At 39.3% G+C, this 19234-nt stretch overlaps 1 protein-coding gene across 1 annotated transcript; it reads right to left on the minus strand.

Annotated features, from left to right (window-relative positions):
* Positions 1 to 3980: 3980 nt before the first annotated feature.
* Positions 3981 to 5729, minus strand: LOC138002235 (uncharacterized). The gene is made up of 3 exons (XM_068848310.1): positions 4965 to 5729; positions 4648 to 4743; positions 3981 to 4412 (listed from the first exon to the last, which is right to left on the minus strand). The coding sequence occupies exons 1-3, from the start codon at positions 5727 to 5729 to the stop codon at positions 3981 to 3983; spliced, it is 1293 nt and encodes a 430-aa protein (XP_068704411.1).
* Positions 5730 to 19234: the final 13505 nt, after the last annotated feature.

The raw sequence follows: 19234 nt of genomic DNA on the forward strand, positions 1-19234 counted from the left end.
TAATGAAAACAAAAGAAGGAATTTCAGAGATTGAAAAAACAAAAAGACCTGTGCGATGGTTCATTTAACTTGAAGTGAGTCGAAAAAAAAAGCCTTTTTCACGAGGAAAACTGAAAAAGTAGTCTTGAATGCGCGGCAGCAGACTGAACACAACGTGCCTATTGATTTTAACCAGAGGAATTTTTTCACGTCGATAATTGATACACATTGTTTGTCATAGCCCTTACAATGTCTCAACATACAAAGACACCCATTGTCCTGTCATAACCAAGTACCTGGTTGTTATCAAATACTGAGTACATCACTTCGTTCCAAACTAGCGAGACACAACTGCGCAAGTAAGCCAACGAGTCGTTTTTTGAATCGTCCGATCGGGATCAATAATGGAGGGAGCTGCAAGTGGCCCATGGTATTTTAAGCAAAATGAGGATGGTGTTTTCGTGAAATTAAACGAAGAAAGGGTAAAGAACAATAAGAAACACTTAATGGAGCAGGTTCTGGAGGTAAAGGGATGCTCAAACAGAGGGCAGGATAATCATGTTATGGTAGGTTTCTGTTGTCTCATCAAGTATCATTTTTAATGGCTATGTACGTGCGTGCTCATCATAACTTAAACCAGTGAGTTAAACTGGTTGAAACGAGGAGGTATATTTATGTGCCATTAGAATTTTTATTCCTTCGAACAGGACAACCAGGAATGGTACGCGAATTGTAGCCTTTGATTTACATGAAATATGTTACATTGTTTCTATTAAGCTTGGTTAAACTTTCATTAGACTGCGATTTGCTTAAGATATGTTTTCACAAGAGGCTGTCAATTTTAGATTACTTTTATTAACATAGTAATTCTTAAACCCAACAGATAACATTTAAGGACATGCTATCAGCAACTGGAAAGCATGAGATGAAATTCGCCCTTGCTAACTTTGAAGTTGAAAATAACAGTTTCACAAGGAATTTTCTGGGACAGACGTCCAGTGAAAAAGAGTTTGCGAATAAGTATCGGTCGTGCATCATCGATATCCTCACGGCGTCATCAACGAGTGGAATTACCCCTGAAGTGTTGGTCACTGAAGTCTCAACTATCGAGGCTGCGGTGACTGATCCTCCTGGCCAAAAAATGCCACTGAAAAAAGGGAAGAACTCTAGAAAAAGGAAAACTGCGATTGCGACATCGGATGCGACACCCGAAGGTGCTGAACTCCCCTCTCCGGAGAAATTATGACCTCTTCAGTAGAAAGTAAACATAATTTCCTCCTGCTGGAAATGTGTCTGCAGCAAATTTTACAGGTTAAGTTAGAGCTTGTTTCTTATTGAACACTGATGAACACTGGTTCACAATTGGTTTACATGTTGTTCTACTTCAAAGTGAATTTGATATGAAAATATCCAAATACCATTTCTCTTAATTACTGTTATCTAAAACTGGCTAATGTTTTTTCGTTGCGGGACCGTGACATAACACATACAGCGAGACAAACTTGTTACTATAAAGTTGTCAAACTATAACGTATGTAATCCTGGGAGACAGCCTTGAGGCGGTAAAATAGGCAAGTTTCGTATTCCCGGCCGTACTGGGGCGGGTGCATTATAGCGAGGCTAATGCGGGCAAACATTTTTCGCGGCAAAGATACTAATTGAACTTTCCAGCTTTATGTTGTTGACATTTATCAAAACAGTTAAAAATATCCAAGTTTATGAAAACAGCCGTAATCTTGTCGATAAAATGGAGCCTAATTTCCTCCAAATGAAAGTTCCGGGGTTGAAAAGGTATTTGCAAGTGCGAGGAATTAGTGTTGCGAATAAGCGGCGTGATGAACTTTTGGATTTGTGCAATAAAGCTCATGAACTTGCCATTGAAATCATCGATGAACAAGTGGATCAGAACGATATTTCTGCGAAGTTGATAACGGACGAGGGAACTATTCCCGATCCCTATTCGCTTCATTCGGACTGGACAACAGATTTTTCGCTGTTATCGAATTATACCTGGGGCGACATGTACGCATATTTAATCGTAAAAGAGGGATACGACCACCAAAGTTTAAAAGCTTACAAATCATTGGAAGGATATAGATTACACTGGGACGGACATGTGCAAAGCCTCCAAACCAACAAATCGCTTTTTTGTGGATGCCACCTGATAAAGTTCAGCGTGAAACCGACCAAACGAGAGAGAACTCAGATAGACAATAAGCCAACCTATGATGGCTGGCTACTTATAAAGCAAAGTGGTTCAGTTCACTCAGCTCATTGTCCCTGTATAGGAGGGTAAGTATATTCTTATACTTTTAAATACACAAAGAAGAACAAAAAAAGGAAGGACAGGTTGATCATTTTTATCTTATTATCGGTTCTTTACAGCCCACAATATTGTCATATGATTACTTTTTTTCTCATAATTCTAGTTCTGGCTCAATACCTAGTAAAAAACTGTTGTCCTTTTGTTTTATTAAGACTTTAGTTTGTTATTTGGTTTACCATTTTTGCTAAAATCCCATTATTGTTGTAAAAAACAATCAGACAAAAAAGGAAATAATCAATGTTCATATTATGAATTAAAATCTATTTCAGTTCTGATGGTGCTTGTAGACATGTGGGGGCTGCTCTCGTAAACCTTGAAGAAACTCTTCGGGAGAACAGTGTGGTTACATGTACTGGGTCAAAGTGTATGTGGAAAAAGATAAAAAGAACACATGAAGTAGTGACACCTGTCGAAAACATGGATTTTACCAGGGCCACTATTGGAAAAGAAAAGAAAGGTAGATGTAAACCAAAAGCAACCATCTTTGATCCACGGCCAAGTTACATGGCACAAACAAATCCTGCTCTTGAGTTTCGAAGCCTTCTTTTAAAATGTACAGCTAGTGCAGTGGGTTTGCATGTTATGGCTGAGCCACAATTGGAGGAGGCAGTTGAAGATCAAGAGAATCTAGATGTTCATTCTGATACACAGACACCCCAACATGAGCCATACAGCATTGAAAATCTCTCACCATTACCTGAAGGAGCCACTTTGCAACAAATCAAGGATGCTTGTGTAGCTGTTAAAAGAAAAATTAGTTTTTCAGATGATGAAATAGTTATTGTTGAAAAAAAAACCAGATTACAAAGTAAATGTGCAGATTGGTATCACTTTAAGAAGGGGCGCATTTCTGCCTCAAAATGCAAAAGAGTTGCCAGTCTCAAACCCACTACTTCCCCAACTAAGGCTTTAAAAGAAGTAATGGGCTACTCAGACATACCACAGACAACTGCTATGAGAGAGGGCGTAGAAAAAGAAGAAGAAATTGCACAAGTTTTCATTTCAGAGATGAGCAAGAAAGGTTTCAGTGGTGCATCCTTGGAGGAGTGTGGGTTTTTCATCAGCAAGTCCCATGGTTATCTTGGAGCATCTCCAGACAGAATCATTTATTTACCCACCCAGAGTGACCCAGTTGTGTTGAAAATGAAATACATTCAAGTTAAGCCAGGACAAACCCTTAAAGACGTGCTTGTTAAGCAATCAATATGCACAGAAAATGAATCCAGTTTAATTCTCAACAAGAATCATAAATATTTCTACCAATTATGTCATCAGATGTTTTCTACCACATACAAATGGGGTTACTTTATGGCATATGGCACAAATAAGGAGTTCTTCATGCAGCATGTAGCATATGAAGAAAACATCTGGAAACCAATCCTTCTAAAACTAACTGGGTTCTATGAAGAAGTAATGCTCCCTGAGATAGTATTTCCCAGAGTTAAATTTGGTTTACCCCGAACAAAACTGTAGTGGTTCAGGGTTTTGTAACTATGTTCAACTGTACAATGGCACATTAATTTGTTTGGCATAAGCTGATTAGCAGTTAAAGTGCACATGCGGTACCAGAAACAGTTCTGCTCATGCTAAAAAAAAATATCAGCAAATGTCAAAATGCTATTTTTTTATTCCATAAGGACAGTGTATGTGACTGAATAAGCACTTAAGTGTGACATTATTTCACTAAGGGTTTCATTAAGTTGCAGAGGGCAGCACACACTGTAACAGTTTGATCAGCCACTGAAGCCAGGGAGATCGGCAGAACACCCTGAAGGATCTTGAAACCTTTCAACCTTTGAATAGCCCTCACAGCTGCAATACGTCGCCTTTTCGTACATGCTTTTGTGGAAAGCTGCTTTCCTTTGGAGAAAGGAGGGATATTCAAAGTGGCCCTTTTGTTTGTGACCAAATCTCTTATGTTAAAACACCTGTCTGCCATACAATCATCATTAGGTTCCAATTTGTCTATGAGACCTGATTTCATTGTGATGTGTCTGTCTGAAACACCTCCTGACCCCAGTTTTGAGACAAATGTGAAAGCACCAGTGGGAGAAATTCCGACTAGAAGCCCTAAAGGTGTTTGAGCTTTTATAATTGCTCCAGGTAACTTTTTGTGCAGATGGGCCAGTGGGTTTTTGAATTTTTATTTCTGTGCAGTCTATAATTACTCTTGTTCGAGGAAACTTTTCAAAACTCTTTGGTAGATGCCTCCTAACTTGTTGCATTGTAGGCCAAGCAATCAGAATGTCCTTGAAGACATGGTAGAGCATGTTTATCCAGGTTGTGAAGATTTTAGATACCGATCCTTTAGAAAGTGAATAAATGTCAGCCAGGTGACCTACCAACAGGCCCAGTCTAAGCCTCACCATAACTAAAATAAACTCAGCAAACAACGGCACTTGTCGTTTTGGCCCTGGCTTCTTTCGGTCTTTTTCTTCCTACAAAAAAAGAAAGTGGATTACATTAAAATGATATAAGTTTAAATATTTTTTTTGATTTCTGCACAAGTTGCCCTTCTAAAAATTAAAGTATTATGGAAATCTATAGTATAAGAAAAAAAAGAAAATATATAATAGAAAAACAATTTGATAAATGAATTCTTTATGAATGGTACCTTGGGATTTGTTTGATCTCCGTTATGAAAGAAATATTGACCAACCTGATAAGCTTCTCTCGCAGTTTTTTTCTTGCCATCCCAATATTTCATTTTTTCAGCAAATGGCTGCAAAAAGTTAAACACCATAAGTAGGCAAGTCAACAAGGGAATTCCAGTGTAAAATCTGACGGACCGATCGTCCTTACAGACATCCTCAATAAAAAGGTCTCTCTTCAGCTGAGTCTTGTTCTCTAGCCTTGCTTTGCACTCGTCCATGAATTGTATGTCAGAAGTTGTTAAATCAGTTTGCACCACAGCATCTACATATACCGGTTGACAATCAGGGTTCCTGTTTCCTTCAAAGGTACAATTATTTTTGTCTGAGCTGAGATCCATTCCTTCCACCCTAACATCTTGTTTCGAAGAGGCAGACTGCTCCATATTTATTTCCTTCTTCAACTCTGGTTTTGCATTTCGATGTTTCCGCTCAACAGGGTTGGTACGACTTTTGTGAATTTTAGGCTGGAGATGTTTGGGAAAGTCAAATATCGTGGGCACAGGATTCGATTTTGTGGGGCCAAGCCCACCTTTAAAATGAGCCGAACATATCCTGGTGTGCCTTGTTACATTGGGACTATCCAGGCGACAACCTGCAATCCACCGCATACGCCGCTCTCGTTCGGTCATTCCTGCAACATAATACTTGCTTTTGTTGTCTGGGGGAAAAGGAAAAAACTCAATATTTTCTAGCTCTGGATGTTTTTCAACATGTTTCTTTTTGTAAGTGCTATTTGAGCAATTAAAAGCACAACAACTGTGATTCACCATATTGTTTTGATTGCTTTCTCCGAATTTTTACCCGCATTAGCCTCGCTTGAATGCACTCGCCCAAGTACGACTGGGAATACGAAACTCAGCTATTTCCGACCCGAGATTTTTTTGAACGTGAGACTCTGTCTAGCACCTTCATTAATTTCCGGTTCTTTTCATTTAGGAGTGAACCAGCGTTTGGGTTTTTGAGGGCGTTGTCTTTGTTCCCTTGACTTAGCTAAATTTGCGTTATGTGTAAGTATAGCAATATCACAATCAAGACTTTTAAAGCCACTCATTTGGAAGGCAGTTCGCCATGTCTTTTCTTGAAATACCAATTATATCTCCCAGCTGTGAGTGGCTAATTTTGCAGGTGGTTTTATTATAAACAGAACGGGCCCTCTGAATTTGAAATTTTGATAAAACATTTTGTGGCCAACGTGTACCTAGAAGAAAATTATTTCGAACAAAAACAGAAAAAAAACACACGCCCCAAAAGTGTCGAAAATGATAGATCTTAACTCATGCCATGATTGGAAGACAACTGTCATCTATGTAAACATGATTTCCCTCCTTCAAAGTGACAAAACTTGACGACAATTTCACCGTTACTTTGTACCGTTAACCAAACATTTGCTTCACGATTTAGGCCACATTTACGCACGGTTTTCACTAGCGACGCAAGAACAAGCGCAGGTACAATCACAGGTACAAGTGCAAGCACAAGCGGTATATCACAAGTGAAAATGAAAGGTGATGCAAGCATAAGCGAAACGTTTTCAGCTTTCAGTATATATGCGAAGGGTTTCGTTTGGCGCTGGCGCTGGAATAATCCTCCTGCGCGGATAATCCTATCAAAATTCGCAGAGAACTTTGGGTCTACCTGCTACGAATGACACCTACTTTTGGAAGTGTTCGACTTATTTTCATTTTAAAGTAGCGGGTTTGATTTTTGAAAGCTGCTTGTTTGAATGTCAGACAATTCGCCCCACGGACAATTAGCCCCGGACAGTTCACAGATTATGATGCTGGACAATTAGCCCTCAACGTAAAACTCACGAAGGAATCAAAGCTAACTATCAACAAAAGTACTAGTTGTAAACCGGCAATGATCTCTCTGAACGTACTCACGGAAAATCAACCAGCACGATCGATCGTCCAGCATGTTGATAGTGTAGCTTTAAGTTCCCAGGATTGCTTCGTGGGTTTTACGTTGGTGGCTAATTGACAAGCACCATAATCAGGGGGCTACCTGTCCGAGGCTATTTGTCAGTGGGGCGAAATGTCTGGATTCTGTTTGCTTGTTTTGATGTCATGAATTCTGATGTTCTCAGTTCACAATACAACGCACATGAAGACTTTTACCATCGCGCCAGCTCGCTTGTTAGAGTGTTTCTTCTCTATTTTTGTCTTTGTTGGTAGAGGGTGGGCATATTTCAGTGACCCGTTCAGTGCTCAGTTGTACTGAGCACTTCGGGTTTATAATTTTTCACTGTGGCGGTATACTAGCTGAACATTCTTTTGAGCCGTTTGTTTACTGACCGACACCACTAGTCTAATAACGTGACATCCACTTTCACTGAGAAAATGTAACCTGGAATTTGGCTGCTAACTCGAAAGATTCAAATTGGAAAACACCGAGAAAGGTGTCGCAAAATTGTAAAGGGAAAGAAATTGAGAGGAGTGTTTGGCTCGTTTGCCATCTTTTAAAAACTTGTGCACACTAATGGACCACGAGGTGAGCGTCTGGAAAAAGAAACACATTTCCAGATTATTTGACAGACATCTGTCACAGCTCGCAATGCCACTGACTGCAGTATTTACCAGGGTTGTGTTTTCACTGGTCTTCTTTTCTAGCTGAAGATTCTTTCTAGGTGTTTGTTTCCAGACCGACATGTACTAGTTAACCTTGACATCTGTTTCACTGTGAAATTTTAGCCGTTTCCTCAGAAGATTCAAATTACAAAAGCGTGCAACTTTGAAAAAATGGGCACTTTGAACAGATCCTTTGGTCGGACTGATCTCGCTGCTTCGTGGGTGCTTGTGGAAGATGCAGGTTACGATGCTAAAGATGACGTGCTGCGGAGAGATGCGGCTGGCTTAAATTGTAGCCTAGAGCATTTGTGCTCAAAAGCGAGTGCTGGGGGTTCTGCATGCTGCCACCGTGAAGTAAGTAAGGTCCTGGCCGAGGAACTGAGGGATCTCATGAGGCCGGAAGAATTAAATCGGAATGGAAAAGTATTAAGAGTGAATTCGTCTGCCATTTCAAAAGCACTGTTTGCAAAGTGAAACACGCGGTGAGTGCGAGCGTCTGGAAAATATTTGCCAGCTCACGATTTGGCAGCCAATCACACCGCCCGTAGTGACAGATGCCTGCGGCATTTACCAGGACACATCTGGCAAGGTGGTGCAACTTTGCAGGAATTTCCGGTCATAAAGGCGAGATAATCGCTTGTTTTTTCTTGTGAAAACAGCTTGCATTTTTAATTCGCTAAACTTAGGACGAGCTGTTTTCACTGTACTTGTGGACTTTTCCGACTTAAACCAGTCAAACTTGTCCTAGTGAAAACACAACCCAGGACAAGTTAAACCATAAGTGTGCATTTTTAAACCATCAGTGTGTATTTCCGGTTCAAAGGGTGAGAAAATCCCTTGGTTTCTGTCTTTAAACGTGTAGTTGAAAAGCAAGATCCGTGGCTGTTATGCTAAATTGGGTAAAAAACAAGCATGAATCCATCGGTTTACTGTTCAATTTGTATATTGTCATCTTCAATATTTGTGCCTAACTCGACGAGCGGGAGTTGGAGTGTCACTGAATACGACTACCCATGTGTTAATTCCAGTTCCATCTCATATTGTAAGAAATGACTGTACTTTATGCAACGAATGAAAACGACCCCAAATGAATTAATGATAAAAACTGTTCAAAATCTCGGAATTTATTTGTACACAATCCAGAGGTCCGATTTAGTCTTATTTTAATGCTCTCAAGTACCGGTCTCGGCGGGGATTGCTGCATGCATAGTTAATAGATTAACTATGCTGCATGCAACGAAGAGACTAAGTTCACAGCCACGGGTCATGCGAGAGGGTACAACATTTATAAGGGTTCGATGTGGACTCCCGTTTTGTATAGGTTGAAATTTTTAATCGTTTAACCAGAGGTCATAATTTGAGATCTTTTAATTTAACGTTGATTCGTTTCTTTAATAATTCCAGCTTTAGTTCCTTGATTTATTAAGGTAGTACATTTTAGGTACCTGATCCATCGAGGTAGTTCATGGACTAGGGGTCAGTGAAATGTACCTATGCACTGCCGGAGACCTGTAGAATCCTTGCGGTCGGTTCTCCTCGCGAACTTCTCTCTTGAAGTGGGTATCATACACACTAAGCAAATGTTCATTTCTGCAATAATGGTGGTCTTTATTAAATTTAGGAAAATGCAAACTTACGAATACCTTAAGGAAATTTTTAAATTGTTCAAGTAATTGTGTTTTCGCTAAACGCCTCGCATGCAAGTGATGTCAGTGTACTACATGATGTCTCAAGTTTATTTCCTCGCGCAGTTAAAAGACATACTGGCATGCGTCAAACTATGCGAAAGCTAAAGGAACTGCAAGTTAGCGAAGTCTGTAATGCTGCTTTTCAAGTGACTTGAAACTTTCTTGAATTCTTTCAACTTTCCGATTTAAACGAGATGCAAAGTAAAAATGACATGCACAAGGTGTTACTCTATAGGCTTTATTAACCTATTTTGGTTGAAGTATAACTAAGTAGCTCTATTCGATTGTGACAACTTTCGAAGTAAACCACTGGACGCCATTCAACTTTCTACATTAAGATCCAATAGGGGAGCAAAAAACCCAGATCTTAAAGAACTGACAATAACTTGCTAATTTGTCCTTTTGGATATCATAGGCCTGTTTCATCTGAAGGTAGCAACTTTGCAGGAAATGCCCAATAAAATGGCTTGACAGAAAGTTAGAAGGAAAGAGAGAAGAGGAAATTGCGAGAAGTGTGGCATCCAATCCTGCTATTATTCATAATGGACAGCCATGGTTGGCCATGGCTGATGTTACGAAGGCAGACCTAGCAGAGGATAAAAACCTAATCAGGGGAGCAAAATTAGAATTGGTCCGGGGCCTTCATCGCCATGCCGCGGTAAAGAGGGTGAGAGCAAGTAGCCTTTCTCTGAGAATACTGAGTTTTTAAAGTCGTTTTGTTTTCGTTCTTGCATTGTTATTTCTGCTTGTGGCACATACTAAACGCATCGCAAAAATTGAATTTTTGAAATGGTGTTTGATTTTAGCAATTTCGTAAGATTTCTATGCACAGTACAACAAAAGAATGTAGAAAAAATCGTTGAGCAAACAAATGATTAAGAAAAAAACCGGAATATCCACCTTAATAATAGTCTCACATTACGCTCTGACTTTAGGTGGCTGCACAGGATGAAAAATTGAAGAAGGTACTAGATAAGGTGTGGGTGAATGTATATTCGTCGTCGTTGTTGCCGGATGAACAAGTTGGTCGCCTTGCCTCTAGACACAACACGGAGAATGTTGGGAGGAAGCAAACCCGATGGATGGAGCGTGTTACGGCTTGCAGGCAGTGGTTATACCACATAGCCAGGAAGGATTACACACAGGACGATACTCCACCGAGTACAATGGAGTGGAAAAGGGCGTGCCATAATATGTATATGGCAACCGACAATGTATAACTAAATTTACTTTAAGATTGCCGTAGACCTTCGTGGGTGTCCTTTGCGAAAAAATTATCCGCACTCTGTTTTCCAAGCAACCACCAACAAACTATATATCTATGCATAACTTATAAAATAGACTATAGGGTAAACAATGTTTCGGTGTTATTTTATCTTCCCGGTAGGAACCCCAACTGCTGAGACAACTGCCGTCTATTTGAGAGACCGTAAAACCTATACTGCTGCATAATATCAGTCACAAGGTATCATTCTAAAAAACCGTGTGAGATCTATTTTAAAACTAAGGAGTTTCAGTGCGAAAGTGAGTGCTGGTTGACCAGTCACTGCTCCCAGTGACTGGCATTTTTTTTTTAAACAGCTGCAAATTTTTGAAGCAAGGGGGTACCAAAAATGTGCGTGAAAGTATTAAAGAAGCGAAGAAAGGTGTGCATATCTTTAGCCTGTGTGGCAGGCGTTACTATTTTATATTCAAAACAATGGCATGTGAATGCATTCTTTGTATTTAAACTTCTGTTCTTCTGAAATTTCTGGCCCCTTTTCAGCAAAAGAGTTCCCTTTTGAGAAATGCTAATCGTAGTTGAGCAAATTTATTGTCATGCTTGAGAATAGACTGCGAGCGTACTACTGCGACGTAGTAGAGCGCGCAATTGCGTGACACGCTCCTTTTTTACCACTGATTTGCATAAAATAATAATTTCACCCGTCGTGCGTGGCTCTGAGGAAAGAAGGGCGACTGCTCGTGGTCTAGCTCAAGAACTGATTTTCTCTTCACTCAACTTTCAAAATCTGAAGAAAAAGAGAAAGCGAATTTTTAAATCCTAGTACCATTTTAAGGTTGAGCAACTTTTCACGCCTTTGCCGCGTCGTATGTCAACACTCTGTTTACTGCAAAGTTACACGAGACTCTTGCAGGCCACTAATTAACATAACACAACATAACAACATAACATAATCATCCCCATCTGAGGCTTTTGAGTGATCAAATAGGATTACACATGGCAAAATAAAGTAAAAACTACGGCACCAGGAGCCGCAAGCAGTGAAAGTTTTGATGACAGGTCGGTAGGATTTGATACTTTCCTTCTAAGCTGTGTTTTCGTGGGTAGAATATACCTGAGGGTTACAGTTCCTTATTATAACATTTTCCTTAAAAGCTGTTTTCTCGTGGGTAGAATATACCTGAGGATTACAGTCCGTCATTATAACATTTTCCCTCTAAGCTGTGTTCTCGTGGGTAGAATATACCTGAGTATTATAGTCCTTCATTATAACATTTTCCTTCTAAGCTGTGTTCTCGTGGGTAGAATATACCTGAGGATTACAGTCCGTTATTGTAACACTCAAAACACTTTCCCTCTAAGCTGTGTTATCGTAGGTTATATAATTTACGACGTGATCGGATTGCTGCAATTTTCAGGGACAGGTAATTGTACAGGCTCGCCGACTTCCACCCTTTGAAAAAGGAAGACCGAAGACCAAAAAACGAAGACCCCTTCAAAATCGTCTTGAAACTACTTGAAACTAAATGGTACATAATCCTTGACCGAACATTTGTGGTTTTCAAAGAGTTTGTCTATGGTCTTCGTTTTGTAGAAACTCCAAACTAAACAATCAAACAAGCAGATTATCACATAATTAACAGCAAAACTTATATCCTAGGGTGTTAAGAACATGACCAAGTTCTCGCTCGAATAAGATTGTCGTGAAAAAAAGGCACGGAAAGTCTTTTGTGTTGACACATTTTAGTGGCTTATAACAATGCACCGGTACTGAATTTTATTCGAAAAACGTTTTTTGTGGATAACTCTGCCGCATTGAAAGATTTTGAAAAACAAATTCTGAAAATTTGGCAATGTTTATTTTGACGTACTAATAAAATTCGTGAAAAGTTGACCCACAAAGGTCTACGGTAACCTTAATCAAATTCAATACCACGGTGAGAGGTTTAATGCAATCTTTATGTTTCCATTCAAGGACGTCAATGCTTTAAAACTGACGTTGCAGGCGGCTTCGTTGCCAAAGACAATGTGGAACCTTCTCGTGGAGGTTTCAAAGATGTTCGACGACGGGTCGCTAAAAGGTACCAAAAAAGAGAAGCCATCTAGAAGGAAGACTAATCCTCAGCTCACCCAAAATCAGGTCAGCATCAGTTGTGACTATGCAGCAGACAGATTGTCGTCTGAAATTTTGGCCTTATCGTGGGACCCTGTTTTTTTCAGTCAGCATCGACAGCCTTTGCCAACAAAAATTAATACAATTATGAACATTCCTTGCACATTTTAAACAGACTATTTTTATATATTGATTTAGATAATTTTTACCTATTAATCAGCTTGGCATGCCGCTCCAAGGCCTTGAGCAGGCCACAAAAGATGACCCGCTGAGAAGAGTTGTACAGAGGCAGCTCTCCCTTAAAGAGCTGAGGAAAGCTGCAGAGAGTATCAAGAAGGAAAAGAAGATAATATCTACCTTTTTGAAATACACTGGGGAGGAAAACTGGGAATCTGATTTGCAGCATGCGACAGAAGAAAAACTGGCACAATTCAAAGAAGTTCCTTTGAGGAGAAACAAGGCCTCTCCAGTAAGTGCAATGATTGTTTCCCATGACATCAACCTTTGCAATATTTCGTGTACCTCAAGTGAAAAAGTAATTGCGGAGATCGTTAAGAAATGCTTATATTTCGTGTACTTAAAAGCAGTTATCAGCCGTCAGTTTATTCAAATGTATTCATCGTTTCCACTGTTTCTTAAAACACCCGACATCTGATCGTTGCATTGTATATGAGCTTTTATTCCGCTGCATGACACAGATCAGTCGACTTTGCAAAAACCAGGATAAGCGCGGTGTCAGTATGTTAAAATAGATACCACAAGAAGAAATCAAGATTCAGCATCGTCAAGTTAATCTCAAGTGGCCATTCTGGGTGGTTGATTGAAACAGAAAATAACTTTACCATCTCGTTTTTTTTGGTATGTCAAAACAGCTACTGGAAGCTTTCTTCAAACAGGCCTTGGCATGGGAAAATGGGGATAAAGAGGGGCAAGATGAAGGTGGCTTTTCACTTTCACAAGAGAAAGATGGCATCTATCTCTAGTGACCAGGAGATTGGCATTATGTTGGAAGGATATGCAACAAAATTGCCCTTTGGACAGATCAGGTCAATAGCCCCAGGGATTAAAGGCTTTGACCTAATATTAATCAAATTGGGCAAGGTGAGAAAATTCACATTATGAGTCATCTCTTAGTTCAGGGTAAAACATGGTCGCAAACGATGTGTTTTTAGTACACAGTCGGTTAGACGGATCTATCAGAACATTGGCAATAAAGGAAGCGCCGATCTAAACCTCAAGTACTGTTGTTGAGTGCTACAGTTGTAGAGGGCGTAGCGCCTTTAATTCCAAGATAGTGGTAAAAATGACCATGAGCAGAGCATCACGGAATTTCAATATCAATTGCATTTGTTTATTTATATATTTACTTACTTACTTATTTTGACGAGATCTATCGCCGCTTTATGGCTCTACCTCTGCCTGTCTATTTCAATGCGGGATTTTATAATTCTGTTATTAAAAAAAAATCTGCAAATTCTTTTGATTTTGTCACCAGGATACTCAGGAAATGGAATTTAAAAAACTCTTCACGGCAGTTCATGCCGTAAACGTCGATCAACTACCAAAGTACAACCTAGTCATCATCTACGACGTGGGCATGAACTTTGCTTTAAAGGAGGTGATGGAGGAGAAGATGCACTGTGTGCAACATGCGTTCTGGTTTGACACCAGTGAAAAAAAGCCACAGGGTATGTAAATTGTGAAATGGTATGATTTTCCTGAACCCTTGTCTCAACTGTAAAAATCGTCAAGATCTCTATAGCAAACGCCCGCACAATACGAAAAAAATGTTCCATTTTTAAATACCTTGCCTTTACATGAGTCATTGGAAACTTAATTAAGAGGAAGCAATTGGCTTTAACTCAAAATAAGACAGCTTACCAGTAATTTGGATTTGCAGTTGTTCATAGTTCTTCCCGTGATTATTGTTCTTGTTTATTTGTTGTTAGTGTGGCTAGGCACCCAACAATAAGGACAATCTAAATGACTTCTGACATCGTTAAATCTTTACTAGGATTCCTCCTTCACAACAGTTTGAAGCCAATTCTAATTGGCCACTGGGTGTCCAGCGGAATTGCGGATGAAGGAAGCTGTAACTTCAGCACCAATGCTTCCAACGTTTTCCCCAGCAAAGGGGAAAGCGCAGACATAATTCCTGTTGGCATAGCGTCTACCCTAGTAAGGATGTTCAGTTTCAAAGGCCAGTGGATTCTAGACCTGACGCGGTCAAGTGGTGAGTTAAGGCTATAATGATAGTGACAGTAGAGTGTAGGATGTTTGCTAGATATTGTAACAGAAAGGGTTTTTTCCCTAGCAAGTCAGTTATACAAAAAGAATGGAGCCTAAGAGCAGTGAACTTAACAGCACGAAGTAAGCTGAATTTTCCAAAACGGGCCATTTCATTTGGATAAGGTTCTTCTGAAATGACAGAGGAATAGTTTTGAAATCTTCGCTGTAAAGGCAATCAGAGACATCCTTGAACAACTCTATAATTATTGACTTTAGGTGCCGGACTTCAAGCAGGCTTATCAGCAAACAGAAATGTTGTCTGCCTGGAGGAAGATGACATAAAGCTTTGAAAAAGTGCTGCTGAAAGAACTGCTGCGGCTGCCGCGGAGGTAGCGGAAAAGGGCGAGGATGAAGCTGAGAATTTAGACTCTGCAGAAGAGGAGGTGGACTAATGAAGGAAAGCTGCCATGAAACCAAAGCATCCGGAGTGAGGGCTAGGCTCAAGAAAATCGGCTGTTCTGTTTAAAATTCTGCTCAAACGTATAACTTCTCCTTGTTACAATAGGAAGGGTAAGAAAGGACAATGGCGAAGCAGAAAGATCATTTCAAAAATGTAACTTATCGTTGTTGCAACTCTTTCGCAATTACTACAATTTGTTTAACATGGAAGTGCTCCAAGTTCTAAATAACCGGGAATACATTGTTGTTTTGCACTGGATACCAAAGGAACGTACAATGATTGCTCAATAAACCTGCTATTTTACGGTGTTCTTTTTGTCGTTGCCGTCCTCGTTGCTTCTATATAACCCAAAATTCCCTAAATAACATAATAACTATTAAGGGTAAATAATTAGATTCTCTCTTGTTAAAGGAGATGAAGGAGTGATTTATTGTTGAAAATTACTAGCACCAAAACCGATTTTGCGTACTAGTGAGAGAAGGAAAGGATGTCCTTTCCTTGTCTCGCTTGAAGACACCCCCTACCCCCCAATTTCAAGGCAAAAATAAAAATAAGAAGAAAAGCATCTGTCATTTTACAGTTGATCGACGTTTATGTTCTTGCTATCTCGTAGAGAATGCTGAAAGTAGCATTTCCGAGCTTCAAGGTTTTTAAAATTTTTCTGGCGTAGAATTCCCCCAGGAGATTTCTGTCATGAAAAACGTATCTTTGTGCTTAAGCCGCTGTTACACGTTGAAACTTTTAGCAAAAACTATGTGCAACGGCCCTGCAAATAAAGTTTCAGCAGGCGTTGCACCATGCAACATAGAAGGTCGAAAATCGTTTGGAAACGTTGAAACTGGTCTGGACATGTTGTTTACACGGCCTTAGCCGGTTTCTGATTGGCTTACGCAGCGTAGCGTGACAAGAGCGAGGGAGACCAGTTTCACAAAGTGGTGTTACATGGTGAAACTCTTGTGTTTGTCAACAATGCGATCATTGCGACCCTAGAAAGCGGTTCTACTTTTGGTGAAACTTGTCTCGCAGCGGAATTTCAAAAAGTTTCACGAAACCGACCATGTTACAAGGTGAAACTTGTTTCGCAACGCAGTTGCACACAAGTTTCAGCTAAAAGTTTAAACTTGTAACAGTGGCTTAACCATTGCGTTATCGTATGTTAGTTTTGCATATTTCGTAAGATGCGCATATTTAGTGATGTTCTTCATAAGCGTAATATTTGTTCTGAGCTTTTGGTAGAATGCTTAGAGTCTTTCTTGTACTCCGAGATGAAACGGAACCATCTCCTACCAAGCCGACACAAGAAGACTGCGTGTCGTGTAGCCAATTGTTGTTTGTTCATTATATTCTTGATACCATTTTTAACGAAGTTTTTATTCACACAAACATATTCAACAATTTTGAGAGAGAAAGATTCCCTAGGCGGATGTTAACATTGACTTGAAATGACTTTAAAGTGTTAGTTGATTTTTCATGTTCGCTCGTGCGAAACCACAAAATCTACACTGCACTTTGTACAATAAGCTAAAGCGTGACGAATAATATTTCACTTCATTTACATGCAGAGTTGTAGTTTGCTAGTCTGGAAAGTTTTTTAAGATTGATTGTAAGGGTAATGTTTATATCTGAGCTAATGAAATGATGAGAATCTCATCATTTCATTTGGTTTCATAAATTTATGAATTGTTGGAAACCGAGTTTTATTTGACAAATTTATGAGTTGTTGGAATCCGAGTTTTGTTTCATAAATTTATGAGTTGTTAGAAACTGAGTTTTGTCTCATAAATTTATGAGTTTTAACACAAATGAGTTTTGTTCCATAAATTTATGAGTTGTTTGTAGACTGACTTTTAATTCATAAATTTATGAGTTAAGTACAGCCCAAGTTGTACATTTCTTCAATTTACAAGTCATTTCAGACTTTGATGTGTTATAAACGAACTGTTCAGGTAAAACTTCAGATATGAATAACATCAAAATACATTTTTATGCATCTTTTTCCTTGTGTCTCTATATGTTTATATTTCTTAGCTATTAATTTCCCATAAAGGTTGATTTTGCTGTTTTGATGTTCCGTTGTCTTGACTTTCTTCAATAAAGGGTCAATACATGCGACTGAATGATGGCTCTTTGTCTTAATATGACAATGTAAAGGAAAACTGTACACTCAGCAATTTTGCTCACAGGTCTTAATTTTCTGGTTGAGAAAGATTTCACCAAAATGGATCATTTTTGCATGCAAGGACTTGGAAAAGGACAAAAGCTGGACAAAAGAAGCAAAGTGTAAAAAAGCATTTTCACATTTATACTTGTTTTACTTCAAGTTTACGTTGAGTTGGTTTTAAATTGAATAACAATAATTATTAATACAAATACTACATCTTCAATAATTGATGATAACAAATTAGTAATAATCACTCCACCAGGTAACTTCTGATGTATTTAATACCTCCAGGCAGTGAGGATAGACAGTCTGCAGTAACATTGTTTCCATAAAATGACCCACTAAAAGTAATAACATGACATTTCCCTTATCAGAGCCTATTTGCCCAGGTGCTATTTGTGTTGTTTAGTGAAGAAATGAAGTTTCAAATGTATTACCTGGAATTTGAAAATGTTTTCATTTTTGATCATTCTTACAGCCTTTGCAAAACAAAGTTGTTGGGAAAGAAACACAAAAAAACAGTTTACAAACTGGTTGAGATGTTAGCCATATCCACAACTCCTGAGATGTTGACTGAAGTGATCTTGAAATCCTCTGAACTAAAGTGCGCTATAAAGGGTATCATCCTAAAAGACATAGATGAACAGTGCTGAAAGCTATGCTCTCGTTCCCCTGAGAATTCATTAATGCTTTCTGCCACCAAGTCCTATTTGAGTTCTGCATTCCTCACATGGTCTAAAATAAATACCACAACTGAAACACCCACCTATGTCACGAAAATGCTGAAAAAAGATGCATCCATTGAAGAACAGTGGCAGTTCCTCCAGGGCTACCTTGGCAAATTTGTTGACGAGTTTGTATTAACAGAATTTGACATCGAAAAAAAGTGAGACGAAGAAAGGAGAAAGAACAGGGGCACAACAGGCAAACAATGACTCCAGCTAACACTGGCAACTTATTCCCCCCAGGTAAGAAAGTTTGACTATATGGTTATACCAGAAATAAATTTTTAACTTGATCTGTCTAAAGTAGTTTTTCGTGGAAGAAAATAATAATATTGTCATTAGTCTAAAGCAGCTCATAATTTACCTGAACTTACTGAGTGGTGACAACTATTTAATTTATCAGAGAATATGACATGTTTTTAATGTCTTTATTACAGGTCAGGTTGTGGTGCTTTTGGAAAAGCAAACAACTGAGCACCAGGTGCTTGCAGTTGGAGTGGTTGGACAATTCTCAAGTGCTGAACCAGCTGTGTCATCCTCACCACAGTTGCTTCCTGTCAATATATACCACGTGGAAGCTTATGCCACGCATAAACTGTCATGTGGGCAACAAATTCTGAGGCCAAAGACTTTGATGGCAAGCTTCAATCCACCCACAACTGCCCAAGCAAGTGTTCCACTACAGGAAACACCATCTGGGCCTGAACTGCAAAGCAGTTTTTCTGGTATTCCTTACAGTGAAAGAGAGGATCGGCTGCTCAATTATGGCTTACAGGTAATCCAGTTAGGTGTGTTCTTGATCCAGTTGAATGACACAGAGGCTGAGGGTGATGGAGAGCGAAGCTTAATTAACTGGAAACTACTTATGCTGTACTACCGGCTATACTGCAGGTCGAGAGGTATGAAGTATGCTTTTGAGGCAATGAGGTTTATTACCTTTACCAAGGCTCTACTAACAGAAAAAATGGCTCATCGTGTACTTCATGGTCAATTTGTTAACCCCAGAGGAGGGGCTGGCAAAAACTATCCCAACGACCTCAAGATGGAGCACTTAATCCGTGACATCAAAGTCATTCTGAAAGATTTAGGCGTAAATAAAACCCTCAAAGC

Source organism: Montipora foliosa, chromosome 5, assembly GCF_036669935.1.
Source record: "Montipora foliosa isolate CH-2021 chromosome 5, ASM3666993v2, whole genome shotgun sequence".
NCBI lineage: Eukaryota > Metazoa > Cnidaria > Anthozoa > Scleractinia > Acroporidae > Montipora > Montipora foliosa.